This window comes from Callorhinchus milii, unplaced genomic scaffold, assembly GCF_018977255.1.
Source record: "Callorhinchus milii isolate IMCB2004 unplaced genomic scaffold, IMCB_Cmil_1.0 Scaffold294, whole genome shotgun sequence".
Taxonomy (NCBI): Eukaryota; Metazoa; Chordata; class Chondrichthyes; order Chimaeriformes; family Callorhinchidae; genus Callorhinchus; species Callorhinchus milii.
In genome coordinates this window covers 1,245-23,322 of record NW_024705035.1, presented here as the reverse complement: position 1 = coordinate 23,322, position 22,078 = coordinate 1,245, and the positions used below count along the sequence as shown (strand labels likewise).

Genomic DNA, 22,078 nt, shown 5'->3' with positions numbered 1-22,078 from the left:
ATTTTCAGTTTTATCATATGGTCCTTTAGCTTCAGTTACATCTTCTTGGAATTAGGTCAAGACCAAGCACTGTTACAACCGGCAGATTTTTTACCCGATCAGTCTGCCTGAATTCAAACACGAGTCCCAGAAGTAAAAGTGTATTAACCACTTGTGATCCGTCAAACTTGACCTGACAATTCCACATTTCCCCTGAGACAAAGAGTGAGGCCCTCTCCATCAACATCCTATAATTATCAGAACCATTAAAAGCTCCCTTTGTTCCAAGCATGCACAAGTCCAGCATTGAATGCAGAGAGCAGGATATCGTAATATTCATTGCAATTGTAATAATCCATGCATTTGATGGACCTGACACATCTTTGGGATGTCAAAGCGCTTCAAGGACTATACTGTAAAGTGAATTGACTACCTTGTGGGTGAAATGCAGCAGCCAATTTGCGCAAGTAGTGTCCCACAGTCATGGATTGAGTCACCAAATTATTATTATAATTTTTTTTGAAGGGATTATTACCCCTGGAAACATGTTCTGCCAATCGACTAACAACCGGGTTCCTAATTACTTACTGGTAGGTAAACAGGGATGTGGAGTAAGGAAACTTCGCAACATTTCGCACTGCCCGGGAATCAAATCCAGGTCCTCTCATTTGTTAGGCGAGTGCTCTAATCACTAAGATAAAGAACTCGAGAAGCACCTTATGTTTAAACATGTCAAAACTTTTACAGAGGTTTTCTGTAAAATGTTGTGACTGTATTCTTGAATGAATGTGACACATGGGAATTATTCACCAATTAATTGCATTCGCTGGAGGACATTGGTAAAGTGGCTGGTGAATTGTGGTAGAGGAATAAGTTACCTGTCATTTCATTGCACAAACCAATGTCTATGTGCGAGGGGTAAGGGGGAGTGGAATGGTCCGGAGGTGACGATATGTTCTAAAGGATGACCATTGTGCTCAGTGAGAAGTATATGACACATATACGTCAACCTAAAGGATTTGGTATCATGGAGATAGCTTCTGTTCCATTGTAGCTAATTAATAAAGAACTGCAGAAATTACTTCAGGAACAATTGCACATCTGCCTAATCTAAAATATTAGGTTTAGAATTGAAAAGCATAATGCAGTAGGTTAATTGCTGCAGTAGTAACTGATCTTGAAATCATATTTGATAGGCGTCAGCAGCATATGTGAGGATAATGCTAAATCAAATCAATTTTGTTTGCCAACAAAATACAGTCACTCCACTTTACGATACATCCTGTGAAGCACTCTGGGATGTCCTCCTGATGTGAAAGGCGCAAGGATTATTTATTGTTAACACATCAAATTGCTATTAAAATGCATTTTGAACCCTCAATAGAAACTGAATTATAAGATGAAACAAAGCACTATTAACATAAAACGTAGAAATACAAAGCCCTCAAATCTCCCCAATTCTCCAGGAAGAAGCTTCAATTAGGTGGGAGGTAGACACCGTCCCATAGGACCAGGAACATTGACAAACATAGTTGTCCTCCGATGGCTATCTCCATCTCCTCGAGGCTCTTCATTTTGTTTTGTTACATTAGGATCGTTCTCCTGTAATTTAAATGAAAAATGAACATCATTAACTTTCTCATACAGAAGATCATCATGACACAACAGAAGAATTGCCATCTTCTACGATGCAAATTTCTATTCCAAAAATGATCGTGTAAGTTACACATAACACTCTCTAGTAAAAATAACTAAAACACTTCAGCAGTTCATTAAAATAATTTAATTTCCTACAAAGAAATGTTGAATAAATATTTGAAGAGGAAGAAGATAAAAGGAAAGAGCAGGGTCTTGCAAGTACATCCTCATCTCCAATGGGGGAGATGGCAACCCTTTTCTACGCCTCAATTTCTCTAATTCTACGAAGATTAATTGGCAGAATATTACTAAAATGGAATTTAACAAATTGAAAATATTGTGAATCATGGGACACATTGGAGACAAGCTCAACAGTTATGCTATTTTTATACACACTCTATCCTGTATAAATATAAGTGTTGTAATAATATAATAATAATCCTTGCATTTCATATAGCGCTTTTCACGTCTTCTAGACGTCTCAAAGTGCTTCACAGAATAAAGTGAATTGACTGTATAGTTTGTGAGCGAAATGCGGCAGCCAGTTGTGCACAGCAGTGTCCACAAACAGTTGCGGATTGAAATGACCAATTTTTTTTTCTTGAGGGATTACTATCAGGCGTGTAGAGTAAGGAAACTTGCCCAAGGTTTTGCCCTGCCGGGAATCGAACCCAAGTCTCTTGTTTGGAAAATTAGTGCTCTAACCCCTGAGCTACAGGACTCCACGTAGATAATAACATTAATAGTTTAGATGTTTGGGGATGTCTGTCCCTTCCAAGGGGGTTTGAGTATTTAACCTGACACACTGAAAACATGGAGACATGGAGTCTGGGAGCTGCCGAGATGGACAGTTACATTTTGTGGGATGGACCACGTGATTTTATATTTCTTTTATATAATTTACGATATGAGAGCAGAAATCAGCCTCAAGACTGTGCCTGGTTGTATAGAGCTCAGAGAGAAAGAGATCTGTCCCTCATAGGATTGTATGGGTTAATAAAAATCTGTTGCATCTTCTCAGCAGTGCCTTTGAGTATCTGTTAAATCTTTAAGGAGGGAGGTATCGAAATACCCAAAACAGGTAGTTGTCGCATTCAGTAGCCTGGTAGTGCGTTAAGGCACTGAGGACAGCATCTTGATTGCATGGGCAGTAAGTCAACCGGGAAAATCTGTCATGTCGCTCCAAATAGTGAAGTTCCACAAGAGTAGGGATTTGTACTCACAGAGTTAGGAGTGAATACAGAGGCCACCGAGTATACTTTGCGTTTCCAAACTTTGCGGAATACATAAAGGGTGAAAACCGTCGCAAGGTGTAGAATAAATCTTTTTAAAAGAAGATATTAATATCGCTGTATCACCCATGATTTATACATACACTAAATCTAAATCCATTAGATAAAAAGAAGCAGGATTAAAATGTCTTCAAATTAAGCCTTAGATTGCTACAGGTATATGGAAATTCCCATTTTTGTGGCCACCAGAATATATATTTTCAATATATATATATATTTTCAACTGTCATTGGCAAAATACCAATACGAGATCAGAATAGCTTTATAACTATCACTGTAATTTGCTCCTAACCTATAAAAATACAAAAAAGGAACATTATTAAAAACATGAACTATTGTAAACATGTTGATGAACTACTTCGACAGATGAGAGTTGGATATCATTGCAAACCAACTCAGGAACAATTGCACATCTGCCTAATCCAAAATATTAGGTTTAGAACTGAAAAACACTGCGTTAATTGCTGTAGCAGTAACTGATCTTGAGATCATATCTCATATCATATGTGAGGATAATGCAACATGGACTGTGTCATCACAGATATGCGAAGGGGAAAATCAAACTACCCCCCACTGGCTTGTTGGTCAGCACTGCAAAGTGTAACCTAGGCCATCCTGGTAAAATCTACTCCAATTTGTTACAATCAAGGCTGGTGGATTTCCCCACTGCATTAAAATCCTAAAGTCTGCCCTAAGATCTACCTCTTTCCCCTCCCAACCTCCTCAGCTCACAACCCCAGGTGGGGGAGGGGAGAGGGAAGGCAGAGAGGTGGGAGGAAGACCAAAGGCATGGTCGAAGAGAAGGGTCTTAAGACCGGCCTTGAAGGAGGCGAGGGAGGAAGCGAGTCAAAGGGACCGTGGGATGGAGTCTCAGAGTGTGAGGGCAGACAGGCTGAAAGTCCGGCCACCGATGGTAGGGCGGGTCAGGCGGGAGACATGGAACAGGCCTGAAGGGAGGGAGCGGGCAGGTTGGTAGGGGGTCAGCAGGTCAACTCCTACTCCTGCTCTTCACTGTCCCGAGCAACACAATGAGATTAGGATCCGAGATGAGGAATGCGTACCGTGTGTTCTGACCTAGTTGTATCAAATCCTTCCTAAAAAGCACCTGTTACACCTTTTTTCTTTCTGTTGAATCTGTTTCTTGCTTTTACCGACTGTACCTGACGAGCTGCTGATCCTCGGGACGGTGGACATCGCATGTGGAATCTGGGAATAGGAACGCTGAAGATGTCCTTTTTACTACTGAGTCGGTGGAAGGTGTAGTACCCTTCCATGTATCCTGAAGGTGTAGTGAAAGTAGTGCAGCTCGTGTACTCGTGAACATTTCCTGGTCGCATCACTGGGAATTCACCTACATTGTAAAACATTAAACAATAATCTTACAAAAAAAATTTTGGAGTCAAAAAAAGATTTATCAAAAGCGACTATTTCTGCTCAGTCATAAACCTAGAAAATAGAAACAGATTTTCCACATTACCTGCCTTCTGCCTCCTCGCTGCTCCTGTGCCTTATATTATGGGAATAACGTGCCCAGACAGGTCCATTGCACATGAAATGAGTCTTTAGATAATGATTTGTAGAGGACAAGTTTGTGGGGGAGTGGGGTTGATCAGGGCTATGGGGAGAGAGCGGGGGAGTGGGGTTGATCAGGGCTATGGGAGAGAGCGGGGAGTGGGGTTGATCAGGGCTATAGGGAGAGCGGGGGAGTGGGGTTGATCAGGGCTATGGGGAGAGAGCGGGGGAGTGGGGTTGATCAGGGCTATGGGTAGAGAGCGGGGAGTGGGGTTGATCAGGGCTATGGGGAGAGAGAGCGGGGGGTGGGGTTGATCGGGGCTATGGGGAGAGAGCGGGGGAGTGCGGTTGATCCGGGCTCTGGGGAGAGAGCGGGGGAGTGGGGTTGATCAGGGCTATGGGGAGATCGGGGGACTGGGGTTGATCAGGGCTATGGGGAGAGCGGGGGAGTGGGGTTGAATTGAAAGCTCTTTTCAAAGAGCCGCACAGACACAATGGGCCGAATGGCCTCTTCCTGTGCTGTATAATTCTATGATTCCAATTGCGCACAGCAGTGTCCCACCAACAGTTGTGGATTGAGTGACCAAATTGTTATTGTTTTATTTTTCTTGAGGGATTATTATCAAGCGTGTGGAGTAAGGAAACTTGCCCAAGGTTTCGCCTTGCTGGGAATCGAACCCAGGTCTCTCACTTGCGAGGTGAATGCTCTAACCACTGAGCTACAGGACTACAAGACCTGGATTCCTGTAGGCTTCAAGATCCCCCTCTTCAACTGTGCATTCACCCTCCTATCCCTACCCTCCCCATGTCCACTCCTCCAGATCCCAATCACTAGCTAATACGGATCCCTGACTGTCCTGACTGGACTTGAAAGGGGCTAAAGAAATGTAATTTGTCATGGTTCTCTTTCTTCCCTCTGTATTCAATACATACCTACAACACCCGGTCCTTGAACCTCCTCAACATTGCCATTTGCATTTGTTATCTTCCAGTATCGACTGTCCAATTGACAGGCATTCTCGGGCATGGCTTCCTTTGCCATCTCAATTCTGCACAAACAGGAAAAGCAACAGTTAATTCCTTCAGGGCCCAGCAGCAACACTTCAATCAAATTTAACAATCTGATCAATCAAATCCAAAATCCATCACTGTGTGTGACTGAGAGAGGGGGAGGGAGCGTGCCTGGACATTGTTGTGCACAATTAATGGTGTCCCTCATGTTTCAGTGGTACTGGAGTTGAAAGGATTTTGCTATGTGGAGGCTAGAGAAGTTTGGACATTTCCCTTTGGAGCAGAACAGGTTGAACGGTAATATGATAGAGGTATGAAAGGGTTTAACTGAATTAATTGTGAAACACTCTTTATGGTAGAGAATTCAAGGGCAAGAATTCAAGATTGTAACGAGAGAAGTAAAAGGAGAGGTTTGACAACTTCTCCCAAAGGATAGTCAGGGTAGGGAACAATTTGCTAGGGGTGAGTATTAGGGTAGAGATAACAGGGGACATTTAAACAAGAACTGAACAAGCACATGCAGTTAGAATATTAGTGGATCCAGAGAAAAAGCAGAGAATTGGGATTGGTATAGATGGCTTTTTAGAGGAGCAAACACCAACATGAAAAATAGGTTAAATGGCCTCCTAATATGTCGTATAGGAGTTCCAGAATTCAACCTCACCTGATTCTGTATGAGAAGAAGTAATGTGGGGGATGGACTGAACTGAGCTCTGGCAAGAAAGATGTAGACACAGATATAATGATATCCCCAGTTCTAGTGACACATGTTTTATCATGAACATACCTGTAAAAAAGAAAAAGCAGTCACAATCCTAGCCCTGACTGCTCTCTTCCCGCTCATTCCTCCCAGCAATGCTGCTCCTACACGTCTTCTGTTCCCAGGAATACTTCAGCTTCCTACTCGAGAATAACATCACTGAATACAAGCAGCCTGCAGCAGACACATTTATTGTATCACTTCATATGCCGCTGACAGAGAACAAGATGATACCTTTGTAAAACACTAGTTAGGCCTCAGCTAGAGACTGTTCAGTTCTGGGTCCCACACTTTAGGAAGGATGTCAAGGAGAGGGTGCAAAGGAGGTTTATCAAGATGGTACTAGGAATGAGGGACTTCAGTTATCGGGAGAGGCTACAGAAGCTAGGATTATTCTCCTTGGAGCAGAGGAGGTTAAGAGGAGACTTAATGGAAGTTTTCAAAGATGAGGGGATTCGACAGAGCGAACAAGGAAAACTATTTCCACTGGATGGTGGGTCGGTAACGCAAGGTCACCAATTTAAAATAGTTGTTAAAAGAAACAGAGGGGAGGTGAAGAGAAATTTTTCACACAGCGAGTTGTTGGGATCTGGAATTGCCTGAAAGGCTGGTGGAAGCCAATTTGATAACAGTTTTTAAGAGAGAAGCAGATAATTATTTGAGGAGGACAAGTTTGCAGGGCTATGGGGAGAGAGTGGGGGAGTGGGGTTGATCAGGACTATGGGGAGAGAGCGGGGGAGTGGGGTTGATCAGGGCTATGGGGAGAGAGTGGGGGAGTGGGGTTGATCAGGGCTATGGGGAGAGAGCGGGGGAGTGGGGTTGATCGGGGCTATGGGAGAGAGTGGGGAGTGGGGTTGATCAGGGCTATGGGGAGAGAGCGGGGGAGTGGGGTTGATCGGGGCTATGGGGAGAGAGTGGGGGAGTGGGATTGATTTGGAAGCTCTTTTCAAAGTTCCGGCACAGACATGATGGGCCGAATGGCCTCCTTCTGTACAGTATAATTCTATGATACAAAATAATTATTTTTTTATTTTTAAAATGGCTCTAGAAATAGCTGATGTTAACACAAGGCATGACTCCAATCCCACCTGAAGATCTGCTCGCGGATGATTGGAAACCCTCCAGAAACGACACTGTGAACATATGAGGTAAACCATTCTGTGAACGAAGCACCTACAGAAACAGCAAAAGCATTACTGTGCCATGGGTCTACACTGCTTTTTACAGCGCATATGGGCTCAAAGCTTATTTCTTACATCTGTTATAGTAAGATCAAAGTAAAAGGTGTGATTACATTTACATCTGGAACAAGATTGAGAACTGGATTAGAAAAGATCAGGAAAGGACAAGCCTCAGAGTCAGAAGGTTGTGGGTTCAATTCCCACATTGGGTTTTTGAGCTAATCTAATACAGTGCTGCAGGTTTGTGGAGTCCTGTAGCTCAGCTCCTCCTCAAGGGGGAGCATGTAGATATGAAAGAGGAGAGGGCCAAGGACAGAGCCCTGGGGGACGCCAGATGTGACAGTGCGGGGGCTGGAGGAGAAACCGTTAGAGGCAACAAAGTGGAGCCAGTGAGAGAAATAGGAATCGAACCAGGCAAGGGCAGGTCCGTGAAGATTGAGTAAAGTGGAGAGAACACCTCCAAACGCCTCACAGAATCTACTGTTTGGATAACAGTGAATGTATATTTTATAGACAAATGTGGCAACCATGCCCCACAAACGGCCATGAAGTGAATGTTATCAATAACAATCATTTATGCACAATGGGATAACACTTTGGAGCACTTCGCATTGTTGTGGTTAGAAGCTGAGAGGTGGAGAAGGGAGAGGTGACATCAGAACCAAAGAAATAGGTCTTAAAGTGGGACTGAAAAATAGGAGGCAAGGAGGAAGGTTAGAGACTGCGAGTTTCAGAGATTAGGGTCATAGTGACTGAAGACTCAGCCATCAGTTGTTGCAAGGATACCGGGAGAAATGCCCTACACTTATCAAAAGAGTCGTGGGATCTTTAACATCCACCTAAACAGGCAGCTGGGACCTCAGTTTAATGTCTCATCCAAAAGGCAAAACAGCTCCATTTCTACACCAGATTCCAAATTTAAAATTGTGGACAGCAACTTATTTTACCCCAAATTTTTGAGGTGGGCGGGCTGGTTTCACACTTTCTGAGGTGCCCCAAAGCCATGAAGCACCATGGCTTTGGGGCACCTCAGAAAGTGTGAAACCAGCCCGCCCTCCCCTCCCAGCCTGTCACCTCCACCCAGCCCGTCCTCCCAGAGCAGAGGGCCCAGGGTCGGTGACGACTGCCTTCCCGGATTTATAGAAGAGAATCCCATGATTTGGGGAGCGCCATTAGCATCTGGGGTTCCCGGGATTGCAATCCCTAATCCCTGCTGCATCCCAAAGCACTTCACAAGTAATTGTTGTCAAGTATAGTGAACGTGTAGAATTATAGAATCATACAATTATACAGCACAGAAGGAGGCCATTCGGCCCATTGTGTCTGAGCCGGTTCTTTTAAAAGAGCTTCCAAATCAACCCTACTCCCCCGCTCTTTCCCCATAGCCCTGATCATGGAGTCCTGTAGCTCAGTGGTTAGAGCACTCGCTTTGCAAGCGAGAGACCTGAGTTCAATCCCCGGGGGTCAGGGCCAAACCTTGGGCAAGTTTCCTTACTCCACACAGAGCCTAATAATAATCCCTCCAAAACCAAAACCAATAATAAATTGGTCATTTTCAATCTACGACTGTTTGTGGGACATTGCTGTGCGAAATTGGCTGTCGCGTTCGCCCACAAATATAGTCAATTCACTTTACAGTGTGTTCTGTGAAGCGCTTTGGGACGTCCTCCCGACGTGAAGAGCGCTATAACAAATGCAAGGATTATTATTATTATTATCATCCCCACTCCCCGCTCTCTCCCTACAGCCCTGATCAACCCCACTCCCCCGCTCTCTCCCCATAGCCCTGATCAACCCCACTCCCCCGCTCTCTCCCCATAGCCCTGATCAACCCCACTCCCCCGCTCTCTCCCCATAGCCCTGATCAACCCACTCCCCCGCTCTCTCCCCATAGCCCTGATCAACCCCACTCCCCCGCTCTCTCCCCATAGCCCTGATCAACCCCACTCCCCCGCTCTCTCCCCATAGCCCTGATCAACCCACTCCCCCGCTCTCTCCCCATAGCCCTGATCAACCCCACTCCCCCGCTCTCTCCCCATAGCCCTGATCAACCCCACTCCCCCGCTCTCTCCCCATAGCCCTGATCAACCCCACTCCCCCGCTCTCTCCCCATAGCCCTGATCAACCCCACTCCCCCGCGCTCTCCCATAGCCCTGCAAACTTGTCTTCCCCAAATAATTATCTACTTCTCTCTTAAAAGTTGTTATGGAATCGGCTTCCACCAGCCTTTTAGGCAATTCCAGATCCCAACAACTCGCTGTGAAAACATTTCTCCTCCCCTTGCCTCTGTTCATTTTAACAACTATTTTAAATCGGTGTCCTCGGGTTACCGACCGACTCGCCAGTGGGAATAGTTTCTCCTTGTTCACCCTATCGAATCCCTTATCATTTTGAAAACTTCTCTTAAGTCTCCTCTTAACCTTCTCTGCTCCAAGGAGAATAATCCCAGCTTCTCTCGCCTCTCCTGATAACTGAAGCCCCTCATTCCTGGTACCATCCTGGTCCATCTCCTTCACACCCTTGACATCGTTCGTCAAGTGTGGGGCCAGAACTGAACACAGTCTCTCGCTGAGGCCTAACCAGTGTTTTATATAAAGGTTTATCATAACTTCCAGACTTGTGTATCCTATGCCCCTATTTATAAAGCCCAGTATCCCGTTTGCTTTTTTAACAGCTTTATCTGCCTGTCCGGCCACCTTCAAAGATTTACTATATGACCCCCAGGTCTCTCTGTTCCTTCACCCCCTTTAAGATTGTACCATCAGCTTATATCGTGGAGTCCTGTAGCTCAGTGGTTAGAGCACTCGCCTTGCAAGCGAGTCACCTGGGTTCAATTCCAGGCAGGGCAAACCTTGGGCAAGTTTCCTTACTCCACATACAATAATAATCCTCCAAAACAAAACAATAATAAATTGGTCATTTTCAATGTACGACTGTTTGTGGGACATTGCTGTGTGCAATTGGCTGCCGCGTTCGCCCACAAATATACAGTCAATTCACTTTACAGTGTGTTCTGTGAAGCACTTTGAGACGTCTAGATGTGAAAAGCGCTATATCAAATGCAAGAATTATTATTGTTATTATATTGCCTCTTCATTCTTGCTCCCAAAATGCATCACTTCGTATTTCTCCACATTAAACTTCAACTGCCACGTGTCTGCCCATGTTACCAGTCTGTCTCTGTCCATTTGCCGTCTGCTACTATCCTCCTCACTGTTTACTACTTTTCCAGCTTAGTATCATCTGCAAACTTGGAAATTGACCTCCCTATACCCAAGTCCAGGTCATTTATACAGATCACAAACAGCAGTGGCCCCAATACCGACCCCCAGGGGGGACACCACCGCACACTTCCCTCCAGTCAGAAAAACAACCATTCACCACCGCTCTCTGTCTCCCAGCCGGTTCTGTATCCGCTGCCACTGTCCCTTTAATACCGGGGCTTCTATTTAGCTACAAGTCTCTTATGTGGTACTTTATCAAACACCTTTAGAAAATCCATATAAACTACAACAACTGCACTCCCTTCATCCACTCTCTCCGTTACTTCATCAAAAAACTCTATCAGGTTTGTTAGATATGATTTGTCTTCAACAAATCCGTGTTGGCTGTCCTTTATATTTTTCTAAGTGACAATTTATTTTGTCCCAGATTATAGTCTCTAGAAGATTCCCCACTACTGGCGTTAGGCCGACTGGCCTGTAGTTCCCAGGTTTATCCTTCTGCCCCTTTTTGCGCAGGGGAGTAACATTTGCAACCCTCCTGTCCTCTGGCAACACCGCGATATCCAAGGAGGATTGAAAGATTGTGGCTAAAGACGCCGTTATTTCCACCCTGACTTCCCTCAGGACCGGGTGACTTATCTACCTTGAGCACCGACAACCTTTTTTTTAGTACCTCCTCTCGATTTATTCTTACCTTATCCAATTTCTCTCCCCTCTCCTCCAATATTGTGGCATTGACTTCATCCTCTTCTTTTGTGAAGACAGATGCAAAGTACTCATTCAGTACGTCAGCCATGCCCTCTGCCTCCACAAGATGATTTCCTCTTTGGTCCCAAATTGGCCCCACCCTATCTTTGACTAACCGTTTATTCTTTATATGCTTATAAAATACCTTAGGGTTTCCTTTATGTTCCCTGCTAATCTTTTCTCATACAATCTATTTGCTCCTCTTATTTTTTCAGTTCTCCTCTGTACTTTCTATATTTTGTTTGATTATCTTCTGTATTTTGGAACTGATATTTATCGTAAGTATCCTTTTTCTGTTTTATTTTAATCCCAATTTCCTTATTCATCCAGGGAGGTTTGGATCCCCTACCTTTCCCCTTTGTGGGAATGTATTTGTTCTGTCCCCGAACCACCTCTCTTTGTAGCATTTGTAGTAAAACTTGCCAGCTATTTTGAGCACACTAAGGCCTCACAACAAATATGTAGTGAATTACCAATTTATCTGGAGGATTGCTCTCAAGCACATTGGGGAAAAATAAGCTACTCTTTCAAATAGTGTCACAGAATCTTTAATGTCCACCATAACAGGCATGTTGGTCTTTAGTGTCTCATCTGAAAATAATTTCCAACAATTATTCCAATTCCCCGTAGTATTATAGTACAGCTGAAACCCATCAGTGTTTGAACCCAAATCCTTCTGACCCAGAGGAGGAGTGCGCTATCAACTGAGCCATGTTACCAGGCTTAGCTACTGAAAAGACACTGAAAATACCTTTGACCACACAGAACTGTACCTGTGATGAACATGTCTACCACTGATGGGTCACAGGCCATCTGGTCCTATAGGAGAGAATACAAATAGTCCAATACAAGAATCTGCCAATCCATTCAGTGATTTGCTTTTTCTAATCAAGCAGCAGCAACACTCACTATTGCCAGAAAAGAAAATTTTCTAAAGAAAATGTTAAAAATATTCAAAACAGTTCAGATTCCCTGTGACGACAAAGGGATCACGAGAATAAAAAGACATAGAAAGCACTCTGCTGTGTTGGTGATCCTTGATTGCAAAATTAACTTGTAGGATTTTGAGAAGTGAGCTGATCTGGATTGTTATGCCGGCATATTCCAGATATTTGTGGAGTCCTGTAGCTCAGTGGTAAGAGCGCTTGCCTCCCAAGTGAGAGACCTGGGTTCTATTCCTGGCAGGATGAAACGTTGGGCAAAGAAGTTTCCTTACTCCACACACCTCTGTTTACCTAGCAGTAAGTAGGTTGTTAATCGATTGGTGATTTGCCTTTCCGGGGATAATAATTCCTTCAAAAAAAATAATAAAAATAATAAAGTGATCACTCAATCCACGAATGTTCGTGGAACACTGCTGTGCTCAATTGGTTACGTTTCGCCTAAAATATACACAGTCAATTCACTTTACAGTATATTCTGTGAAGTGCTTTGAGACATGTCAAAGACCTGATAGGGCGCTATATCAAAAATTAAAGGATATTCAACAACAACGACTTCCATTCACAGTGATGAAGTCTGACCAGCCAAGGGGAGAGGGAGGGGCAGGTGACCGTAACCGCAATCAAAAATGAAGGTATTTAGGCGGGATTTAACAGTGGGAAGGCAGGGGGTAAGGCGGAAGGATCAAGTGGGAGAGTTCCAGAGTTTCAGGACATTGTGGTTGAAAGCACAGCCAACGATGGTGGAGTAGAAGGCACGAAAGACAAACAGAAGTCCGGAGCCAGCCAAGCGGAGGCAGGCGGTGGTGGAGTGGGGGGTAAGCAGGTCGGATAGGTAGGAGGTAAGAGGGAATTACGTGATTTGAAAATGAGTGAGAGGATGTTGAAGTTGATCTGTTTGGTGATTGGGAGCCAGTGGAGCCTGGCGAGGGATGGAGTGATGGGGGTACGGAGTTTTATTCGGGTTAGTATCCGGGCAGCAGAGTTTTTAATTAGTTGTATTTTGTGTATGGTGGAGCTGGGGAGACCAGGGAGGAGGGCATTTGAATAGTCAAGCCAGGAAGTGACGAAAGTGTGGACGAGGGTTTCGGCTGCTTTTGTTGTGAGATATGGACGGAGGTGCAATGTGGCGGAGGTGGAAAAAAGTGGTCCTGGTCAAGGAATGGATGTGAGGTAGAAAGGAAATTTGGGGATTGAACCTGACACCTATGTTGCACACTGGTTCGGTGAGTCTGAGGGAGAGCCTGGGGAGGTTCAGGAGTTCAGACCTGCAGGAGTGAAGATATTGACAGGAGCCAATGAGTATGACTTCTGTCTTGCCAACATTCAGCTGCGGGAAATTTGCGTTTATCTCGGCCTTGATGTCCGTCAAACAAGCTGACAGCACATTAGTGAACTAGGAGTCATAGCTGAAGGAGAAGTAGATTTGGGTGTCGTCTGCATACATGTGGAAGTTGACCCCGTGTCTGTGGATGACATCGCCTAGAGGGAGCATGTAGATAAGGAAAAGGAAGGGGCCAAGGATGGAGCCTTGGGTTACCCCGGACGGTGGTGGGAGGAGAAATCCTTTGCCGAAATGTATTGTTGGTGGTTAGTCAAGTTGGACTTGAATCATGAGAGTGCGGTCCCACTAAGGTGTATGAGGTAGCAGAGGCAGTGGAGGAGGATGGCGTGATCGATTGTGACGAACGCAATGGAGAACTTGAGGAGGATGAGGCAGAGGGAGCCCTGGTCACAGAGAGAGGACGTCATTTGTTACTTTGCCAACCGCTGTTTCTGTGGTGTGGGCAGGGCGAAAACCGGACTGGAGGGGCTTGAGTAGCAAGTGGAGGGAGAGGTGTGAGCGAAATTGGAGAGGGAATGAGGGGGGTGGGGATGGTGTGGGATATGGGGAAGGAGGAGGTGGCCAGACAGGCTGTGGAAGAGTCCAGGAGAGAGAGGTGAGGAAGGCGGTGGGAGCGGACAGAGGCCGAGTAGCAGAGGGTGTTGTGTAGAAATGGGGGAATCTTTAGAGGGACTGGCTCGGATCGGGGGCGGTAGCCATTATTCAAGTCGGAGACCCTGCTCAAATCCCCTCAAATCATATCCACCGCCCAAAATTCTAGATACTTATAGTAATTTCACTTGGTCAAAGTACAAGAGGGCTAATGGCAAACTGTACCCCGTCAGGAATCAACACTTCAAGAGGAGAAACAAATTGGAGGTGAGCCACAGACTGGATAAGCAAAATTGAAAAGAAAAAAAGAAAATGTCCTGAGCTAAGAGAAGGGGAAAGTGCGAGAAAGACAATAGTTGTCGTCTGTTGGGAGAACTGAGGATTCTGATCTTAATATTCCATGTCCTTACCGCACAATGGTAGAATATTTCACAGCGATGTCGCCCTTCCACATCATCAAGTGCCATGTACTGGCTGAGTCCAGTGTGGATGCAGAATGTTAAAGGAAAGCAATGCTTGAGACCCCTCCGCTGCTGGAAGCCTCCTGCAGCCGTGTCAACGTCTAACAGATCTTCTGAACGATAATGGCTGGATAATGCCATGCTGCCCATCAAGCTGTGCCGTGTGGAGAGCAGCTTAGTGTTTATACAGGAGAGTGGACAAGGTTTGAAGTTAACATTATTTATCAAATTGTTATTGCTCTAGACCTTTGGTGCTAAAAACGCAGGTGTATTTTCAGACAAATTTTATCAATAATTTCATGAATAATAATAATAATCCTTGCATTTGATATAACGCTTTATCACATCTTCAAGACGTCTCAAAGCGCTTCACAGAATATACTGTACAGTGAATTGACCGTATATATTGTGGATGAAACGCAGCAGCCAATTGCACACAGCAGCGTCCCACAAACAGTCATGGATTGAATGACCAAATTATTATTTTTTTTAAAAAGTGTTCATTACCCCGGAAAGTGATCCACCAATCAACTAACAACTAGGTTCCTACTTACTGCTAGGTAATCAGAGGTGTGTGGAGTGAGGAAACTTGCAAAACAGTTTCACCCTGCCCAGGAATCAAACTCAGGTCCTCTTGTTTGCGAGCAAGTGTTCTAACCACGAAGCTACAGAACTACATAATTCTACACAGAATTTTTAACAAGGTAACAATAAAATTTCCATGCAGAACTACTCAATTGCTCCATCAAACCACGATCCTCAATGTCCCACAAGATGCCCTAGAACGTATCTATCTCCAAAACCAATAATTAAATCCTTTTAATAGAAATTATATTGAAACAATATGGATTTATATAGCGTCTCTCATGCAGGGCAGCGTCCCAGAGCAGTGGCAGAGCACAACACTGAACCGGTGGGGTGTGGGTGGAGGTAACCGTGGGCACAGTAAATCAAGGATCTTCATTTGCAATCTGAAGATGGGAAAAGAAGGGGCAAGGCGGAGGGATAGAGGAAAAATGTTTTGGGGCGTAGTGGCTGAAAGCGGGACCACTGATGATGAAACGGAGGGCATGAGAGACATGCAGAAGGCTGGAGCCAGTCGAGCGGAGGCAGTGGGTAGTGGGTTGGGGAGTTAAGCAGGTAGGGAGGTGTTAGGGAATGAAGGGATTTGAAAATAACTGTGAGAAAAATTATATGTAGTCTTTTGATCCTTCTAGTCTAAAATAGCTCTTTCAACAACAAATGCATTTGTATAGTGCCCTTCACCTAATGACTCAGACAATTTTACAGAGATGGTATCAGACACTGAGCAGGGGGTGAGGGAAGAGAAAGGTGAACATTGACATGGTTGAAGAAGTGTGTTTTTAGGTGTTTGCAGGCATATAGAGAGGTGGTACTGGTGCAGGTACTGCTGGAGGAGCAGCTGAAAATATTTTAATATTGTCATGGTTTTAGTCACAACATTCCATGCTCTTCTATTATCGCCCTTAATGGTTTCAGTACTGTCAATTCACCAACTAGTGGAAATAATATTTCAGTATTTTGTTGCTTGCTGTGATAAACAGACCCAATTTTAGTGTAAATTCATAATTGTAGTAGAATCCTGTTATAATGCATTTCACTATAGCACAAGTTCACGTACTGTGCTTTGAAAATGTGGACCCTGACAGTTACAACCCAAAATACAAAACAAGTTGCATTTTTATAGCGCTCCTCACGCAGGGTAGTGTCTCAGATGCTGTGGTACATAACGCCACAGAAAGCTGGCTGTACAGGATCTGGATCATCAGGGTCACTGACAGCCATTAACTCGCAGGAAGTGATATGAACAGTGTCCTGTTGACCCAGAAGTCAGACAATATTTAGAGAAGTAAGTCAGTGTGAGCAAATTGGCTGCCACATTCACTTACAGTCACTACACTTCATAGTAATTCCTGTGAAGCACAATGAAACGACAATCAATGGTAAAAGTAAACTCCAAGCTTACCGGACTCCGGACCAGGTCTGAAACCAAAAAATTTAAACAATTTCCACAGGCCTGCATGTAGACTACCGACTCCCAACTCTTCTAGCGCACACCAGCGTCCTTATTCACTATCTGCTGCTCACGGGATTAAACTGCTCACAATTAAATTGCCCTACAGCTGGTAAATACTGGCATTTACCAGCATTTTTCGGCAATGGAACCCAGCATTGTAATTACACTTAGCAAGAAATTCTGGTTTGCCAGACTGGAATCCCCCCTTATATTAGTCCGATTTGCTGGGATTTAAGTGTATATCAAATGCAATTGTTATTATTTTACCTCTTATGTGATATTTTAACAAATTCAACTGATTGAACTAAATGCACTGAATACAAAAGTATTCATATACTTTTTATATACTGAATACAAAAGTTCTTCGAAAAAGGATGTCAGTACAAAGAAGTCATCCAGAGGTACCTCAAACACCTCGAAAATCTCAAGTGGGGCCCAGGGGGCTGGGAATCGGTCACTCAGCTGTTGTCTGAAAGAGGTAGAGGAAGAGAGAACTAAACATAGTTAATCTGCAACAGTACCTTACCCAGGAACCACTAGGCGCTGCCCATTGTGTATCCGAAGGGAACAGCGATAGTCATTGGGGAGCTTGAAGCCAATCTTCTCTTCTGTAGTATTGAGTTGCTGCTCTGTTACGCCTACTGTGGAGACAAAAAAGTCAAATATAGAAATAGAACACTGAAACAGCCTCAAACTAAAACAAGCAATGAGAGAGGGAAAGGATTGTGGACCCAAAGGCCACAGACCAAAACACACACACACACACAAAGACATCATGTCCATGGATCAATACATCCTCAAAACAGCAACCCACCTAAAGTTGAACATGCAAAGCTAATAACTGTTTGACACATTAAAATAATTGAATAAACATTGTAAGAAGACAAATATGACAGAGTACAAGCAATTGGGATTACAGCAGTTAGCCCTAGCTGGGAGCTTGTATCAATTTAGCCTTAATGTGTTGAATGGCCTCAACCTGGTCTGTATTAAATCTACGATTAAAATTTGACACAAAACTCCAGAGCTGAATCTTTTTTAACACAATTCCCCCATTCCGTATTATCATCTCCAGTTCTAGCTGCTGAGTAGCATACTACCTATTTATATAAACCTCCTTTACAAAGTACTATGCTAAATATTAAGCTCATAATTACAATATATAGACAAATATTTGTTGAAGAGAAACATTAAGGGGTACGGGGAAAGGGTGAGGAAGTGGAGTTCAATGGGTAAAATCTATGATTCTATAATACAAAATGTAGAATTATAAAAGGTACAGCCTGGAGAACCTACTTCCCTCCCACATTACTAAAAGGCACAGGCTAGAAAGGGCATGATCATGATCATCAAACATAATTTAGTATAGCACCTTTCTTGTCGGATCCACCTGACTCAGGAACAGAACTAGAGACCGCAACAGAGGGTTGGCTGAATTCCAATATTCCATTGTCAGGCAGGTCATCTTGGAACTGAGCACTTTCTCCACACCACCCAGCCCCAGGATAGTCCCCAGTTGTTCATTTGTCATCTGTGCATGCTTGAGCCCTCACTAGGTGAACGGCAGGTACCAGGAGCTCCTGTGAGCTTCTCAGTGAGCAACACAACTCAGCAAGAAGTGCGTGAGAGTATTGCCACCATCTTTCTGCTCATAGCTCGGCCCTACTCATGGTTTCACCAGTTGGAACTTGGGCAGCAGATGCTTCCTCTCTGTAAACCAATCAAGATGGATTCTGAGCCCTGGATATGTTCACAAACTCAGATTCCAGATAATACCCTCCTGTAGCTGTCGCCTCAAGCCTCAGAGTTTCCTCATCAGTTAGTCAATGAACATCTGCCTTCAGTGGGAGGGCGGACCTTTACAAGAGAGCTTGTGACATGCCAGCCACTTTGATGTTCTGGAGTTCCAAGTCCAATGTTGTTTACCAGGCTTACTGAGCACGAGCTGCTTAATCCAGGTCCTCATGTGAGAGGCCTTGACACAGAAATAGTAATAATCCTTACATCTGATATAGCGCCTTATCACGTCATTGAGACGTCTCACAGTCGAAAAGGAAAGTTTTCAGGTGGGACTTGAAAAAGGGGAGAGGGCGCAATTCAGAGGGATTGAAGGAGAGTGTTCCGCAGTTTCGGGGCGTAGTGGCTGAAAGCTTGACCTCCAATGGTGGAGGGGAAGGTGCAAGGGACAATCAGGAGATCGGTGCCAGTCGAGCGGAGGCGCCGGATGGTGGATTGCTGAGTGAGGAGGTTGGAGAGGTAGGGAGGTGCCAGGGAATTCATGGATTTGAACAGGAGTGTGAGTTGATCCGTTCGGTGATGTGTGATCCCCATCAGTCTGGGCCAGAACTGGTGAGATGTGGATATGGAGTTTGGTCCAGGTCAGTGTGGGGGCAGCAGAGTTCTGAATGAGCTGGATTTTTTGAATAGTGGAGCTGGGGAGTCCAGCGAGGAGTGCGTTTGATTAAACCTGGCGGGAGGTGACAACAACAACAACAACAACAAGATTCCATTTATAAAGCGCCTTTCACGTCAGGAGGACGTCCCAAGGCGCTTGGGACGTCCGCATGCACAAGGATTTCAGGTGCATTTGGGATAAGATACGGTCGGAGGCGGGCAATATAGCAGAGGTGGAGTACGGTGGTCCTGGTCAGGGACCGGATGTGGGGGTTGGAAGGACAGCTGGGGGTTGAACCGGACGCCTAGGTTGCACACTGGAGTCTGAGGAAGAGCCCAGGGAGTTTGAGGAGTTCAGATCCGCAGGAGTGAAGACGTTGACAGGAGTCAACGAGTATGACTTCCGTCTTGTCCATATTCAGCTGCAGAAAGTTTGCACTAATCCAGGCACTGATAGAACATCGAACATTACCTGACAATCCCCTGCACTTCTTAATCCTGGACTTTGCAATGGAGCTACTCATACAGCGAAGCCCAGGAGCACCACATCATGGAGATTTACCTGATTACAGATACCCAATACACCGAACATACCTGATACAATACAAAATTACATTTGCACAGTGCCTTTCACGTTAGGAGGCCGTCCAAAGGCGCTGGACAGACAGGGATTTGGACCTGACGTGGGGGCCAGGATCGGGGAGCGTGGAGTGCACGGAGTGTAGGAGGGTGGCCAAACGCTCAGTTGAAGAGCAGGGTTTTGAGATGTGTGTTGAAGGAAGCAAGAGAGGGAGTAAAGCAAATGTGGCATGGAGTTCCAGGCTGAAGGCCCAATCGCCAATGGTAGAGCGGGCCAGGCGGGCGACATGGAGCACGCCACATCCTGCTGAGGGGAAGGAGCGGACAGGTGGGGTCAGCAGGTCGCAGAGGTAGGGAGGGGCAAGGCCGTTGAGGGCCTTGAAGGTGAGGACGAGGATTTTGAACTCTATTCTCTGGGGGATGGGGAGCAGTGGAGCCAGGTTAGGGTGGGGGTGATGGGGGTCACAGAGCCTGGTGAGAAGAGGATACAAGCTGCAGAGTCCTGGGTGATCTGCAGCTTGTGGAGGGAAGAGTTGGGAAGGCTGACAAGCAGAAAGTTGGCGTAGTTGAGCCTAGATGTGATGAAGGCATGTATGAGAGTCTCGGTGGCCTGAGAGGTGAGGCAGTGGCAGAGCCGGGCGATGTTGCGGAGGTGAGGGAAGGCAGAGCTTGTCATGGCACAGATATGGGGTAGAAAGGACAGTTGAGGTTCTGGAGTGGCTCGATGAAATGGAGAGTGCATCCTGGATGATGATATACCCGATGTACCACAAAGTTAATCTGCAGGGAGAGGAACTTAAAAAAGAAAATAACTAAAATGCAAGATAAGGTGATGACTAAGGTCATGAAGGTAATAACAAATGACTTTTGTCTTATTTAGGAGACAGCAGTGCTGAACTTAGAGATGTTTACAGCACAAAACTCTGTGGTTACCTTTCAATGATGCAATCATTCGGGGACATTGCACTTCCAGAAAAGCTTTTAGCTCCTCCCAAGCTGTCCTGACTTCAGCGTAGTGCTCGATGTAGCGCCCCAGGTCAGAGAAATACTCACAAAACATTTCCTTCCAGCTCAGTTTTTTCTCTGCTTTCTCTTCCCTAAGGAACAAAGCAGAGGTTACGGAGCCCTGGTCATAGATAGACAGAATGTAATTTGTCACTTTGACCAAGGCTATCTCTGTGCTGTCGATTGGAAGAGTTCCTAAGGGAGTGGCGGGAGAGAAAGGAGCAAAGCTGGAAAGCAACAATTAGTTCCAGGGCTTTAGAAAGAAAAGGAAGGTTGGAGATGGGGCGGTAGTTAATACTACATGGGAGGAGGCCATTTGGTCTATTTTACATTCAAGCATTTGCTCCTTTAAAAACAACAATTGTCACTTATACAGCACCTTTCACATAGGTTAACATCTCGTAGCTCTTTAGAGATAATGAGGGACTTCAGAATGGAGTTCCAGAGAGTGGGGCCGGATAGGTTGAAAGCCCATCCATTGATGGTGGGCAGTTAGGGCAGGGGACATGAAGCAGGCAACTTTGTTCTAAAAGAAAGAGTCCTAATCTCTCCAGCTTCTCCCCACAGCTGAGTAGATTAAAGCAAAGCTCATGCTGGTTTGTATTCAACTCTCAAGAATGCTTCAAGTTAATAAGAGGATATTATTCAGACTCACTCTGACACAAGCCAGTACTTGTGACACTGCACCTTCCACATGGGGTCATGGTTGCATAATTGATGCAGTCTTCGGCAGACACAGCTGCAACTAGGAAAAAATAGAATAATTTACCTTTAAATAGCGCCCTTCATGAGGGGTAGCATCTCTGAGTGCTTGATAGTGGCGGAAACTGAGACGAGGGAGGAGATGACCGTAAGCACGGTCTTCAGGCATGAAGTGGAAGGAGGGAACAAGGCAGAGGGATTGATAGAGAGAGCATTCCAAAATTTCAGGGCAAAGTGGCTGAAAGTACAGCCACTGATGATGGAGCAGTGGGATAAGGCACGAGCAGGAGGCCAGAGCCAGCCGAGTGGAGTCGGCAGCTGGTGAAGTGGAACGTCTTCCAATTAAGCAGGAGGGAGAGGTAGGGAGGTTCCAGCTCGCGAAGATATTTGTAGACCAGTGTGAGAATCTTGAAGTCGATCCGTTCTGTGATTGGGAGCCAGTGGAACCTGGCGAAGACTGGTGTGATGGGGTTATGGAGTTTAGAGTGGGTGAGTAAATCGGCGGCAGAGTTCTGAATTAAAGTTGTATTTTGCAGATTGTGTAACTGGGGAGAACGGCAAGGAGGGCATTGGAATAGTCTAGCCGGGAGGTATCAAATGCGTCGACGAGGGTTTTAGCTGTGTTAGGTGTAAGGTACGGTCAGAGGCGGGCAATGTGGTGGAGCTGGAGGAAGGCGG

At 45.2% G+C, this 22,078-nt stretch overlaps 1 protein-coding gene across 3 annotated transcripts; it reads right to left on the bottom strand.

Moving 5' to 3' along the window:
* Positions 1 to 1,293: 1,293 nt before the first annotated feature.
* On the bottom strand, positions 1,294 to 21,443 carry fbxo3 (F-box protein 3; the record flags this gene model as incomplete). 3 transcript variants are annotated; one of them, XM_042346065.1, is given in 10 exon segments in its annotated part: positions 1,294 to 1,581; positions 4,070 to 4,260; positions 5,355 to 5,470; positions 6,097 to 6,219; positions 7,281 to 7,365; positions 12,118 to 12,163; positions 14,632 to 14,836; positions 17,247 to 17,361; positions 20,627 to 20,790; positions 21,354 to 21,443. In XM_042346065.1, coding segments are annotated over 10 exon segments (1,258 nt in total), but the record flags the coding sequence as incomplete, so codon positions are not given.
* Positions 21,444 to 22,078: the final 635 nt, after the last annotated feature.